At 41.2% G+C, this 13,035-nt stretch overlaps 1 protein-coding gene across 3 annotated transcripts in view; it reads left to right on the top strand.

Moving 5' to 3' along the window:
• The first annotated feature begins 5,255 nt into the window (after nt 1-5,255).
• UBE2D1 (ubiquitin conjugating enzyme E2 D1) overlaps nt 5,256-13,035 on the top strand; it is a 36,484-nt gene continuing 28,704 nt past the window's right edge. For 2 of the 3 annotated variants that reach the window (XM_025397673.1, XM_025397672.1), the window contains exon 1: nt 5,265-5,511. Coding sequence is in view for 2 of the 3 variants with exons in the window: in XM_025397672.1 (XP_025253457.1) it covers nt 5,488-5,511 (24 nt within the window). In the remaining variant the exon portion in view is untranslated. Of the gene's footprint in view, nt 5,512-13,035 lie in introns of all 3 variants that reach the window. The other variant, XM_025397671.1, reaches the window with a different exon arrangement.

The raw sequence follows: 13,035 nt of genomic DNA, 5'->3' as shown, positions 1-13,035 counted from the left end.
TTTATCCTTCACAATGTCTTCTTTACCCATCACCCTTCTGAAACACTATCCTTGATGGTAGCACCTCACTAATTCTGATATCATTTTCCTGTTCCTTATTCCCTTAGATCCCTGTTGCAAAATACATCTTTTTGAAGCTATTTTCCTACCTAAAGCTCTCACTTTTCTTGGCTCCCACTACACAGAACACTCTTGGTGTTCCACTTACTTTCACCCATGACCCATCTTTTTCCTCACAGGTCTTCACTGTCGCTACTCTCCGAAGCCCATTTTCTAGTGTCTTCTCTTTTCTCTGTCTTCCCCTTACCTCTTTGGGAAGCAATTTGTATCTTACGGTTTCAAAATCATTCTCTTACATGATTGATCTCAAATCCATATTCTCAGCCCCATATCTCTACCTACCATTAGGGAAGTTCCACTGGTATACCACATACATTTCATATGTGTGTATGTCTTAAGCTCAGTTTACCATTCTCCCCTCCAAAAGCTTATCAATGTTAACACCTTTAATCCAATCAACCACACAAAAATTTCGAGTTCATATTTACTCTTCTATTTTTCTATTTTTGTATGTAATTGCAACCAAGTTCCATGCTTTCCCTCCCCGCCCCCAAAAGGTTATTCTTTGGGTTTCTAGTGCTATCGACCTTGTACAGGCAGGCCCTTATTATCTTGGTCCTAAATACTGCAATAGCTATTGAACTTATTTCCCTTTCTCAATTCTCTCCTCATTCTATGTCCCTCTATTAGACTAATTGTCTATTTAATGCATCACTGTCACAATAATACTCTCCTGATACACAACCTCTTGTTGCATTTAAGCTCAATTTCATGTTTCTAAGACTAACAGTCAATGTCTTTCACTATCTGATCTCAACCATTGGACTTAGTTGTATTTCCTCACTAGTCTCCAACAGGAACTTTGGCCTCCATGTGGAGCATTTCATACTTAATGTCCATTCCACATGCATTTCCTTATGATAGGAAGTTCTTTACCTATTCTTTTGCTTATCCAAATGCATTTTGCATTCAAGTTCTATTGTCCCTACAAGGCTTCCCTGACTCTCCATCCATGGCAATGCCCTTTTGAACATCTTTAGCCCTTATCCTCTGCACCATTTGTTTTGCTTTAAGGGAATTTTCCTGAAATTTGTTGTTGCTGTTGTCTGCATGAATGAACGAACGAATGAATGAATGAATATCTTGCATTGCTACTTATTTGTTTTATGCATTTATCTTCTTACCATGAAGATTTTAAGTTTATGGAAGGTAGGAGCAAATATAATCTTTCCTTTGCATATATTTTACCACCTAGTGCAGTATAATATCCCAAACAGAGATAATTCAGAGGGCAAGGATTATTTATTTACAGTGTGGCCTGATGCCTAGAAATCTGCATTTTTAACAAGCCTTGTACCCTCCTCCCCACCCCATAGGATTTTGATGTACTGCTTGTGAGTAGGGATCTTGTCTATTTTCTTTATCATGTGTCTTCAGTGCCTGGCATATAGTAAGCATTAAGTAATATTTTTGAATGAGTTATGCAGTTGACCACAAGCTATGTTTTGAAACTACACCCTGGGAGAAAGAGTAGGAGATTAAATAACACGCTGAACTACTAGATGTTGCACATGTATTTGCATGTTGCAAAAATGTGTGTGAAATGTTTTGAAAAGTTTAAAGCAATTTTTTTTTTTTTTTGAGGTGTAGTATCACTCTGTCACTCAGACTGGAGTGGAATGGCTCCATCTCGGCTCAGTAAAACCTCTGCCTCCCAGTTTCTAGCGATTCTCCTGCCTCAGCCTCCCAAGTAGCTGGGATTACAGGCATGTGCCAACACACCTGGCTAATTTTTGAATTTTTAGTAGAGAAGGGGTTTCACCATGTTGACCAGGCTGATCTCGAACTCCTGACCTCAGGTGATCCACCGGTCTCGGCCTCCAAAAGTGCTGGAATTACAGGTGTGAGCCACCGCACCCAGCCTGTTTAAAGCAATCTTAAAGTGTAAACTATTAATGCAAGATGCCAAAGTAGATTCTTTTTATAAGTGTTAGTTTCTTTTTTGTTGGGGGGTAAACTGCCCTAGGAAAGACAAAAATAATCTTGTAAGCTTACTTTTTAGGTTTCTTTCTATTTATAAAGGAGAGAAAAAAAAATCACCTTTTTTGTGTGTGTCTGCAAATCATAGACCTTTGAGTTAGAAGGGCACCAAAAGTTTCAGCTCTATTCACCTTTAAACAAATACAATATTTATTGCCTTAGTTATGGGTGAGGAAATTGAGGCTTAGAAGGATTTGAAGATTTGCCCAAGGTGGAGATTCTCAAAAGTGTCCTCAGATACCTGCATCATAACTTCCTGGGAAGCTTGTTCTAAAGTTTAGACTCAGAGCTTCACCCAAAACTTACTGCTAAATTAAATCCTTTAAAGGAAATCTGCATTTTTAGGAGCTCCTCTTATGCCTTCCAGTGTAGTACTTCTCAAACCCTAATGTTCATCTGAATCACCTAGGAATCTTATTAAACTGCAAAGCCTGATGTAGCATGTCTGGAGTGGGGCCCAAGATTCTTTGTTTGTTTGTTTGTTTTTGTTTTTCAACTTTTATTTTAGATTTAGAGGGTACATATGCAAGTTTGTTACCTGGGTATGCTGTGTGATGGGGAGATTTGTGGTATGAATGATTTTATCACCCGGGTACTGAAAATAGTACCCTAAAGTTTTTCAACCCTTGCCCCCTCCCTCCCCTCTCTAGTAGTCCACAGTGTCTATTTATTGCCATCTTTATGTCCCTGAGTGATAGAGTTTGACTGTGTCCCTACCCAAATCTCATCTTGAATTGAATCTCCCATAGTTCCCATTGTTGTGGGAGGGACCTGGTGGGAGATAACAGAATCATGGCAGTGGTTTCCCCCATACTGTTCTTCTGGTAGTGAATAAGTTTCGTGAGATCTGATTTTATTTTTCTTTTTTCTTTCTTTTTACATGGAGTCTCACTCCGTTGCCAGGCTGGAGTGCAGTGGCGTGATCTCAGCTCACTACAACCTCTGCCTCTGGGGTTCAAGCAATTCTCCTGCCTCAGCCTCCCAAGTAGCGGGGACTACAGGCACGTGCACCACCACCCTGGCTAATTTTTATAGTTTTAGTAAAGACGGGGTTTCACCATGTTGGCCAGGCTGGTGTCAAACTCCTGACCTCAGGTGAGGCCCCTGCTTTGGTCTCCCAAAGTTCTGGGATTATAGGCATGAGCCACTATGTCTAGCCTAGATCTGATGATTTTGTAAGGAGAAACCCTTTTTTGTTTGGTTCTCATTTCTTTTTTTTTTTTTTTTTTTTTTTTTTTTTTTTTTTTTTGAGACGGAGTCTCGCGCTGTCGCCCAGGCTGGAGTGCAGTGGCGCGATCTCGGCTCACTGCAAGCTCCGCCTCCCGGGTTCACGCCATTCTCCTGCCTCAGCCTCCTGAGTAGCTGGGACTACAGGCGCCCACCACCGCGCCCGGCTAATTTTTTGTATTTTTAGTAGAGACGGGGTTTCACTGTGGTCTCGATCTCCTGACCTTGTGATCCGCCCGCCTCGGCCTCCCAAAGTGCTGGGATTACAGGCGTGAGCCACCGCGCCCGGCCTGGTTCTCATTTCTTTCTTTGCCTGCTGCCATCCATGTAAGGTGTGACTTGCTCCTCCTTGCCTTCTGCCACAATTGTGAGGCTTCCCCAGCCACGTGGAACTGTCCAATTAAACCCCTTTCTTTTGTAAATTGCCCAGTCTCGGCTATGTCTTTATCAGCAGCATGAAAACGGACTAATACAATGCATATCTGATGTTTAGCTCCCACTTATAAGTAAGAATATGTGGTATTTCATTTTCTGTTCCTGCATTAATTCACTTAGGATAATGGCCTCCAGCTGTATCCATGTTGCTGCAAAGGATATTATTTCATTCTTTTTTATGGCTGCATAGTATTCCACGGTGTATGCCCCATTTTCTTTATCCAATCCACCACTGATGAGCACCTAGGTTGACTCTATGTCTTTGCTATTGTGAATAGTACTGATGAACATGTGAGAACATATATCTTTTTGGTGGAATAATTTGTTTTCAGTTGCATATATACCCAGTAATGGGATTGCTGGGTCAAATGGTAGTTTTGTTGTAAGTTCTTTGAGAAATCTCCAAACTGTTTTCCACGATGGCTGAACTAATTTACATTCCCACTAACAGCATATAAATGTTACCTTTTCTCCTCAGCGTCACCAACATCTGTTGATGTTTTCCCCTTTTTTTTTTTTTTTCTTTTTGAGACTGAGTCTTACTCTGTCGCCCAGGCTGGAGAGCAGTGACTCCATCTCAGCTCACTGCAACCTCCGCTTCCCGGGATTAAGCGGTTCTCCTGCCTCAGTCTCCTGAGTAGCTGGGATTACAGGCGCCCACCACCATGCCCAGGTAATTTTTGTATTTTTAGTAGAGATGGGATTTCACCATGTTGGCCAGTCTGGTCTCAAACTCCCAACCTCAGGTAATCTGCCCGCCTCAGCCTCCCAAAGCCCTAGGATTACAGGCGTGAGCCACTGTGCCCGGCCAAGAAGCCAAGTTTCAATGGGTACACAAGTGCCCAGGAATTGGAGAGTGGGTAGTGTGCGTTGACTATTAGTCAGGGACTGTCAGTGGAAGGGAAGGAGTCAACGATGGGAGTGAGAGCTCTGAACTCGGTGTTCGAAGCGGGTAATTTATGGGAGGGGCATACCTATGAGCAGACAATGCACTCAGACACGGAAGATCTGTGCATTGGACAGAAGAGACACCTTTTTCCTCTGCAGTAAGAACCAAGGAGGTAAGTAAGGGGTCTGATAGATATGAGTTTGTGCATGTATGCTGGGTGAGTAATTGAGATAATTCATATATTTGAGAAAAGACAGTGAAATATTTAAAGGTAAAAATAATAAAACCAGCTGTGGCACCTATTGGATAAGGAATTACTAATTGATGATTTAGAAATTCCTTTATGTGCGTTAGGAGCTCATTTGTTATCCCCATTTTACAGATGGGCAGCCCCAGGTTCAGTAACTTGCTCTAAATGAGACTGTAGAGACTAACTCCAGCACCCGGCAGCTCTCACCTTAAGCTGCCTGGCTAAGGTCAGCAGCAGGTAACCTGGCAGCGTCTGGGGGCCTGCGGCCGAGGACAGGGCTGGAACTACACTTCCCAGTATGCCAGGCGGGGCGGGGCGCGGCGGGGAGGGCGCAGGCTCCTTCCCAGAAGCAAAAGCGGAAACAAAAGAGTCTCGCCGGCGTCCCCGCCCGCACACTCGCGCACACTCGCGCTCGGGCGCAGACGGAGCAGGGACCGGCGCCCGGAGCGAGCCAGGGAGCGGCGAACCGGGGACCCACCGCGCGGAGCCAGCTGAGCTGCCAGCGAGCCCAACTCGCGACGACCCACGCCCCCGAGCCCCGCAGCCGACCCCTGCCGGCCGGTGTCCCCACCGCGATCCCTGATCCATGGCGCTGAAGCGGATTCAGAAAGTGAGTGCCGGGGCCGGGCCTGGGGCTGCGGGGCAGCGGGGCAGCGGCCCCTGCCCACGCTGACTCCGCCAGTGGTCCCGAGAGATATGCAGGGAGAGCACGGGATGGAAGGGTGGGCCGGGGTGCGGGCAGGGAGCTGGAGGCTCGGGCCCGGCCAGCGGGCACCGGACAGGTGAGGTGGGAGCGGGGGCAGGTCCCAGCGGCCGGAGGAGCTTAAAGGCTGGGGGCCCGTGGCGCGCTCGCGCCGGGGCCGCTCCCGGAGCCCCAGGGTAGAGAGCCTCCTCCGCGTCCAGACCGCCCCGAAATCTGTGCTTCACGGTCACGGCTGGGTTTTGCCCTCCATGAGGCTAGTTTTGACCCCTGTCATGCTGTGTTTTCTCCAGGCTGTTTCTTAAGCCTGTCTCTTTTATGTTCTTGCTTACCCGGGCTCCCCGGGAGGGCACGGAAGGTGGGGTGGGCCTGCAGCCTTTCTCCGCGGAGCTGTCGGGTTGGTTCTTTCTCCTCTGCGGTTGGCTCTTGCTCAGTTGCCCGAATGGGCTGGAAAGCCCATTTGCGGCCAAGAAGCCAAGAGAAGGCTCCTGGCCCTTCTATTTTGGTGCCTCTGCTGCTGCCACTTCAGGTCACATAGCTGTAGCGAAAACATAGTTGCTGATACACAACAAGATGACCTCCTGGCTGTGATTCACGGTAAGTCAAGCCAAACAGGTTTTTTTTGCCTCTCATGATAAACTTAGATGTAAAGTTCGAGACACAACATAAACTGTCGCAATAAATTGTTTTGATGCTTTGACACATGGGTATAGAATGAGGAAGAAATGTATGTCTTCATCCAACAACTGTTCACCCATCTCAACCCTGTGTGTGGAATTGTCTTTTTTTCACAGTATTTATTGCCACCATTTCAGAAGCGAACATCCTTCAGAATTGATATTCGGGCATTTCTTTCTGTTCATTTTTATTTCTTGTTGGTCTGTGTACTGACCCAAGTTTTAGGTTTTACAGTTACAGTTCACACTGGGAACATTGAGAATGTGTTTGTTAAATAGGGAGTGCTTTTCACTAAGTTAAGCAACAATGGTCAGTGTATTTTGTAGTTGTTTCAGAAGAAATTAATGCCCACATTTTTATCTACTTTTTTGACCAGTAGTCCATTATAGCAATAGTAAATGTTAGAGCAGTGATAGTGACGTACACATTGTATTCTGACTAGCCACTAGTGGCATCTTTAGGTACAGAGGACAGCAACTTTTAGAGCCTGCCAGTTTTTTATTTTCAAATTCTAAATCTGTTGATCACCTGTTATTTTTTGTCCCATTTAAAGGTCGTCTCATTGTAAAACATACAGTTAACAATCAGCATCAGCATTTATTAAGTAATAATGTTTTCTTGTTTGAAGATAGTTCAGTTACACGTTGTTTTATATAAATATCCTAATTTTGAAGCCTCAGTCGGCCTCTTTACCATAACTTGCATACTTATTAATGACGACGTAATATTGGTTCACATTTGGATCAGAAAATGCACATCTTCCAAGGAAGTTTTCAAATTCTATTTCCTTCTTTCCTAGTTGTGAGAATTTTTCACATGATTTTGCACATACAAGAGCTTTTTAAATTATCACTGTGTTTTTTTAAGAGATGGGGATCTCAGTATGTTGCCCATGCTGGTCTTGAACTCCTGGCCTCCAGAGAGTCTGGGATTACAGGCACAAGTCACCATACCCAACTAACAATAGCGTTTAAATGCTGTGTAATTTGTCCACAGTAAGTGGATATTCAAAGAAATATGAACATTGTTTGTAAATACCATACTTGGCAGTTCTCGTCAATCACCATGCTGAACTGGTGTATTTGATTTATATTTATAATGTGTGTGTCCAAATCTTTTCTTTTTAGTATTTATTGGTTATTAGTTTATAGAGTTGTTCAGAAAAAAAAATTACTTACATAGAATTGGTATCAAACATGTGACAAATTGATATTTTGGAGAAGAAATTGGGATCATATACCATCACATCTCTGTGCGTTCATCTTTGGCTTCCCTTTCTAGTATCAGGCAAGTTAACTTACACAAGTCTTCTTTCCATTAATCACACATTCAGACCATTTCCTCAAACCTTAGGGGTGATTATTTTGATTGATTCCCTATTTTTCCTCCTCCTTTATCTACCTCCTTGATTAGAAGCCAATTCTAGGTCAGTTGTGCCGCCTGCCATATGAACAGTTATACCATCTTCTTCTTTGATGTCATCAGTATAGACATTCTTATTTGAATCTTTCATGTTCCAACAAATGAAGATGTATACTAACTTTTGGCCTTTCTTCCTAAGCTCCTATTGAAGTGTTACTATAGTTTTCCTGTACCTAAAGTTGCAGACTGTAGAGCTGTGTGGAACCTCAGATAAGTCTGCCGTAGTGTACTAGAGGGTACCAGCACGGGAACAGCTTCTAGGGTAGTGTCTTAGAATCACCTGAGGGATGTTTTCAGACTATCGTCACTTCTATAAATGGAGAGGTGTTGAATCCCTCAGATGGGTTGGGGTGGAAAGAAGACTGAGAACCACTGATGTTCTGGCCTGTCCTTATTCAAGGAGGTATCCAGAGGCCTGGAATAGAGGAGTGCATTGTCCTAGGATAATCTTTTTTTGTTTGTTTGTTTGAGATGGAGTCTCGCTTTGTTTCCCAGACTGGAGTGCAGTGGCGTGCTCTCGGCTCACTGCAACCTCTGCCTCCTGGGTTCAAGCAATTCTCCTGCCTCAGCCTCCTGAGTAGCTGGGACTATACAGACACACGCTGCCAGGCCTGGCTAATTTTTTGTATTTTAGTAGAGATGGGGTTTCACTGTGTTGCCCAGGCTGGTCTCGAACTCCTGAGCTTAGGCAGTCCACCTGCCTCGGCCTCCCAAGGTGCTAGGATTACAGATGTGAGCCATCACACCCAGCCAATAATCTCTTAATTGGCTTGGCATATTTGAGAGCGTTAAGAAGTTCATGATTTCACATTTCTTCACTATGAAAAAGAATAAAGATGATTGGATTAAAATTGTATGTGAAGACAGAGCATGGAGATATCAATGCTTAAAATACATTTTTATACTAGAATATACTAAATGTACTAGAATATACTAAATGATTTAATGCTCTGATTTAGTGTGCCAGTTTTGCATTCCACCTCATACATTTACGCACCCATGCCCTATTTTTAAATACAGTGAAAGATGTTATCACAGTCACCTAAATCATTAAAAGAAAAAAGTTTGAACAAAGTCTAAGGAAAGATACCTAAAACATGTCTGAAAAAAGAGGACAGTTTTTCAGCTAAGTATCTGTTTTCTAGAATTAATTTCTAAGTCGTTTCTTCTATCAATACTGTTTTCATTCCTTGATACACTTTTTTGGGAGGGATTGTTTTTTAAATTACAGATGTTAATATCCCAATACTGAATGTTTTGAAAACTAAAGGGGGAAAAAAGGAAATCCTAAAACAGTCATTATCATCATCATAGATCTTATTTGATAAAGAATTTGAGGTAATGAACATCATACTAGCATTATGTGATGTGATGTGATGTGATAAGTTTGTTACCATTTTTGTCTGTCTTTTGAAAAGTGAGACAATAAGAGTTTTGTTTTACAAATATAGCAACCCAGAGAACTATTCCTTGGTATGTAGTTCTGCCCCCCAAATGGAACATTAGTTGTTTTTGTTTTTTAATAATCAGTGTAATCTGAAACATATGTAGAGACATATAGATTAAAATCGAATTTGATTAATGTTTTGAGCTGCTGAATTTTTTTTTGATTTGTAAAATTTTATGTTAAACTGTATATGTTAGTCTAGAAAACCTTAACCCAGCCCTCTATGGATGGAGCATCAAATGGAAGAAGAAGGTCTGAGGTTTTTTTGTTTTGTTTTTTGTTTTTAGACAGGATCTCACTTTGTCACCCAGGCTGGAATGCAGTGGCACAATCTCGGTTTTCTGTAACCTCCACCTCCGAGGCTCAAGTGATCCTCCCACCTCAGCCTCCTGAGTAGCTGGGACTACAGGCCCATACCACCATGCCCAGCCAATTTTTGTAGTTTTGGTAGAGACAGGGTTTCACCATGTTGGCCAGGCTAGTCTCGAACTCCTGACCTCAGGTGATCCGCCCACCTCAGCCTCCCAAAGTGCTGGAATTACAGCCACCTCACGCAGCCAAAGGTCTGGTTTTTATTCCTGGCTGTGTGGCTTACTAGCTTCGTATAATGAGGTTAGTACATAGTTTCCCATACATTTCCATACAATGGATATGTATGGATATCCATACATATGAGGCTACTGATCTCAAAAACCAGGGTGTATATAATGGTTACTCTGCCTTATAAGTACTTGACATATATTAATTGACTTAATTCTTAGTATGCCCAAGAGGTGGAAAGAGTGTTATTTCCATTTTACAGATGATGACACTAAGGCAGGGAAATATTGAGTAGTTTACTCATGATCGTGTTATCTAGTAAGTGACATTGCTGCAAGTCCAAAACAAACAGTTGACTTCAATTCCATATTCTTTTTTTTTTTTTTTTTTTTTAGTTCTAGAATCTTGTATTTAATACCTTCTCATGCCCAGTTAACACAAAAATAGTTGCAGTTACATATTGCTAATGAAAGCCACCAAACTGCCTATCTGAAGGGAGAATCTAGGATCTTTCTCTTCCACCTTTGTCCTTAGGAGAGAATGATAGTTTTTGGATATTGAAGAGAGCATTCACTGAGCTTACTGAACTCATCAGATATCCTATAAAGCTTTCTGTCTAATGTAGCCACTAGCCACATGGAAACAAATTGGCTATGAAAATTTAGTTTTCAACCTTGAGCTTTATGAACTCTAAATATAGATCAAATATTGCTGATGAAAATTTAGTATCTAAATTGAGATGTGCTGAAGTGTAAAATATATACTGGAATTTGAAGACCTAGTATAAAAGTCTAAATAATTGTTACTAAATGAGATATTTATAAACAGATATTTTTATATTGATTACATTTTGAAATGATGACATTTTGGATAAGCCACCTAGTCAGGCTAAGACTCATTTTCTTTCTCTGTAAAATGAAGGAGTAAATGATATCAGAGTAGATGGTGAAACCCCCTTGTAGGACTTACTTGCCTTATTCTGTCTTTGCGTTCAGGTTCTAGCAAGAGGAGGGCAGAACATTTTCCTCCTTGTTCAGGCAGAGCAAATTTGTGGGCTTTTAAAGAGGGTAACATTGTTTCTTAAATCACTTTCCGTAATTTAATGTCAGTAATCTATTTATAGAAGAGAACAGCCATATTCCCTAAGAAAGTTTTGTATGACTTTACCTTTTATTTTGCTTTTAAGCTTGGCTGCAATATTATTACTGAACCTGTGACACTTCACTTAAAATGTCAAATCCTTTAGTGGAGAGGGTGTTATTTCCTTTTCTTATACGTCAATGATTGTGCCCCCTAGGCTAGCAAATAAAATCTGTCAATAAACTGACTGAACAATGCTATCCAATAGAAATACAATGTGAGCCACATTTTAATTTTAAATTTTCTAGTAGCCACATTCTAAAAAAGGGAAATAGAAGCAAGCAAAAGTAAATGTAATACATCTTATGTAATTCCATATTCTTAACCACTTCAGTACATAGCTTTTCTTATCCACGTGAACTCATATCTATTATATTTAAACTGGAAGACACAGAGTCAAATGGGTTTATGGGATATAAGTGCTTTGCAAACTGGAATGTTCTATACAAATGTAAAGTGGTGTTATAATAAGACCTTGGCATATTTAATCACTTTCACTGACACATTGCTCAAATGTATTGATTGTGCTGTGTAAATCTCTGCTCCAAAGTAATGCATGCTGAGATCGTTTAATGTTGTAAATCAGTAATATAACTTTGATCATCTTTGTTTCATCACTTTGAATTTCTCTCCTCCAAAAGGATTTTGAAACATTGGTTGTAGTTCATAAATGCTCTGTCAAAAGTATCATTGCATTGTGAAGTTTTTATTTGAGATAACTGTTTTTGAATTGATAGAGTCATTTAGTTCCTATAGTGGTTTTGAGTAGTAAACTGTTCGTATTACGAGATTAAATCCAAGACTCCAGGTTCTTTCTAGAAAGAATGATATAACTTAAAGAAGCATAGTATTTGTGCGTTTTGGGATAAATGGTTTTCCTTGAGATGAGAGGGACATTGTGTTCTTTCTCTAATAAGCCACTATGTAAATGTTTCTTTTAAATCTTTGTAATTAAGCTCAGTCTTTCTTTTGCCCTGATACCGTATTTTTCTTTCTTCATCACAATAAAGGTGCAAAAAAATGAGGTAACCTATGACAGTTAAAAAGTTCTGAGATTTTTTTCTCTGTGGAAATAAATAGCCTAGAACTAAATAAGACTGTTTATGCCTATTTTAAGAAGCTGGGCACATATGAAAACCAAACCTAGCAGGATGTGGGATTGGCTCCAGGAAAGCAGAATAGCGTCCTTACTCACTTTAGTTCCCTGAAATACGCATAGAAAACATATGGGCCCTTTATTTTCATTTAATGAGTGCTACTAATAGAAATGATAAACCTAATATTTAGCCATAAAACTAAGTTAATGGTCGTCTACTAATGTAATAGCCCCCGCCTTTTTAATAGTGAATAAGCTAATTACATTGAATTAACAACAGGAATTGAGATACTTATCCTCTCTCCTCTCCTGTGAAATGCTGGAATAAATGATACTAGAATATATAATATGACCCATATTTGCAGAGTTTGGAGATTGGAGGGGTGGGTCCTCAGGCTACCTTAGCACATATGTCTGAAGGCAGGACAGGTTTTATTTCTGGCCCATCTTGGTCTTGATGATCTCTGAGAAGCTAAAGTGTTTCTGTGCTTAGTTTGGTTCTGAGATGAATCTGTGAAGGTGCAGTTTCACACGTTAGACAATAGCAGGCTGTTGTGTTCCAGGAGTTGCCCTTAGTATGGGGAGGAAGCTGCTATCTAGAAGCATACAGTCTAGTGCTGTCCATTCCACCATCATGCTCTGCATCCTCTTGTCTTGCCTCTTTCTGGATTTATTTCTCACTGCCCTCTATTCATATGGTCCCGTTTGTATGGCTCATCTCCTTTAGTGACACCACAATGCTTATTTCGATTCCTGGTCTTTTTTTAGACTTAAGAAACCTCTCCAATGGGGGTGAGCTGAGGAGCTGGTTCCTTCACCTTAAGCTTCCTCAAATGATAATCTGATTGTTCTCATTGTAGGTGGTCACTCTCCTTATGTGAGCAGGGTTTGGGAGTAGCATGGTTGGATTGCTCTAGAGAAAACTAAGTGGACCTAATGGATGGTCTGGGCTCGTTGTTCTTCTCTTAAACCAGAAAATCTCCGGCTTGTGTTTTTACTTCTCCCAAATTTTGCTGTATTTTGTTTTCACTTAAAGATAATTTCTAATTTTCCTCTTTATCTCTTCTTTGACCCTTGGATTATTTAGAAGTACATTATTTATTTGCCATAT

Source organism: Theropithecus gelada, chromosome 9 (genome assembly GCF_003255815.1).
Source record: "Theropithecus gelada isolate Dixy chromosome 9, Tgel_1.0, whole genome shotgun sequence".
NCBI lineage: Eukaryota > Metazoa > Chordata > Mammalia > Primates > Cercopithecidae > Theropithecus > Theropithecus gelada.
The sequence above is the reverse complement of the archived record's forward strand: the minus strand, read 5'-3'. Positions and strand labels throughout refer to the sequence as shown.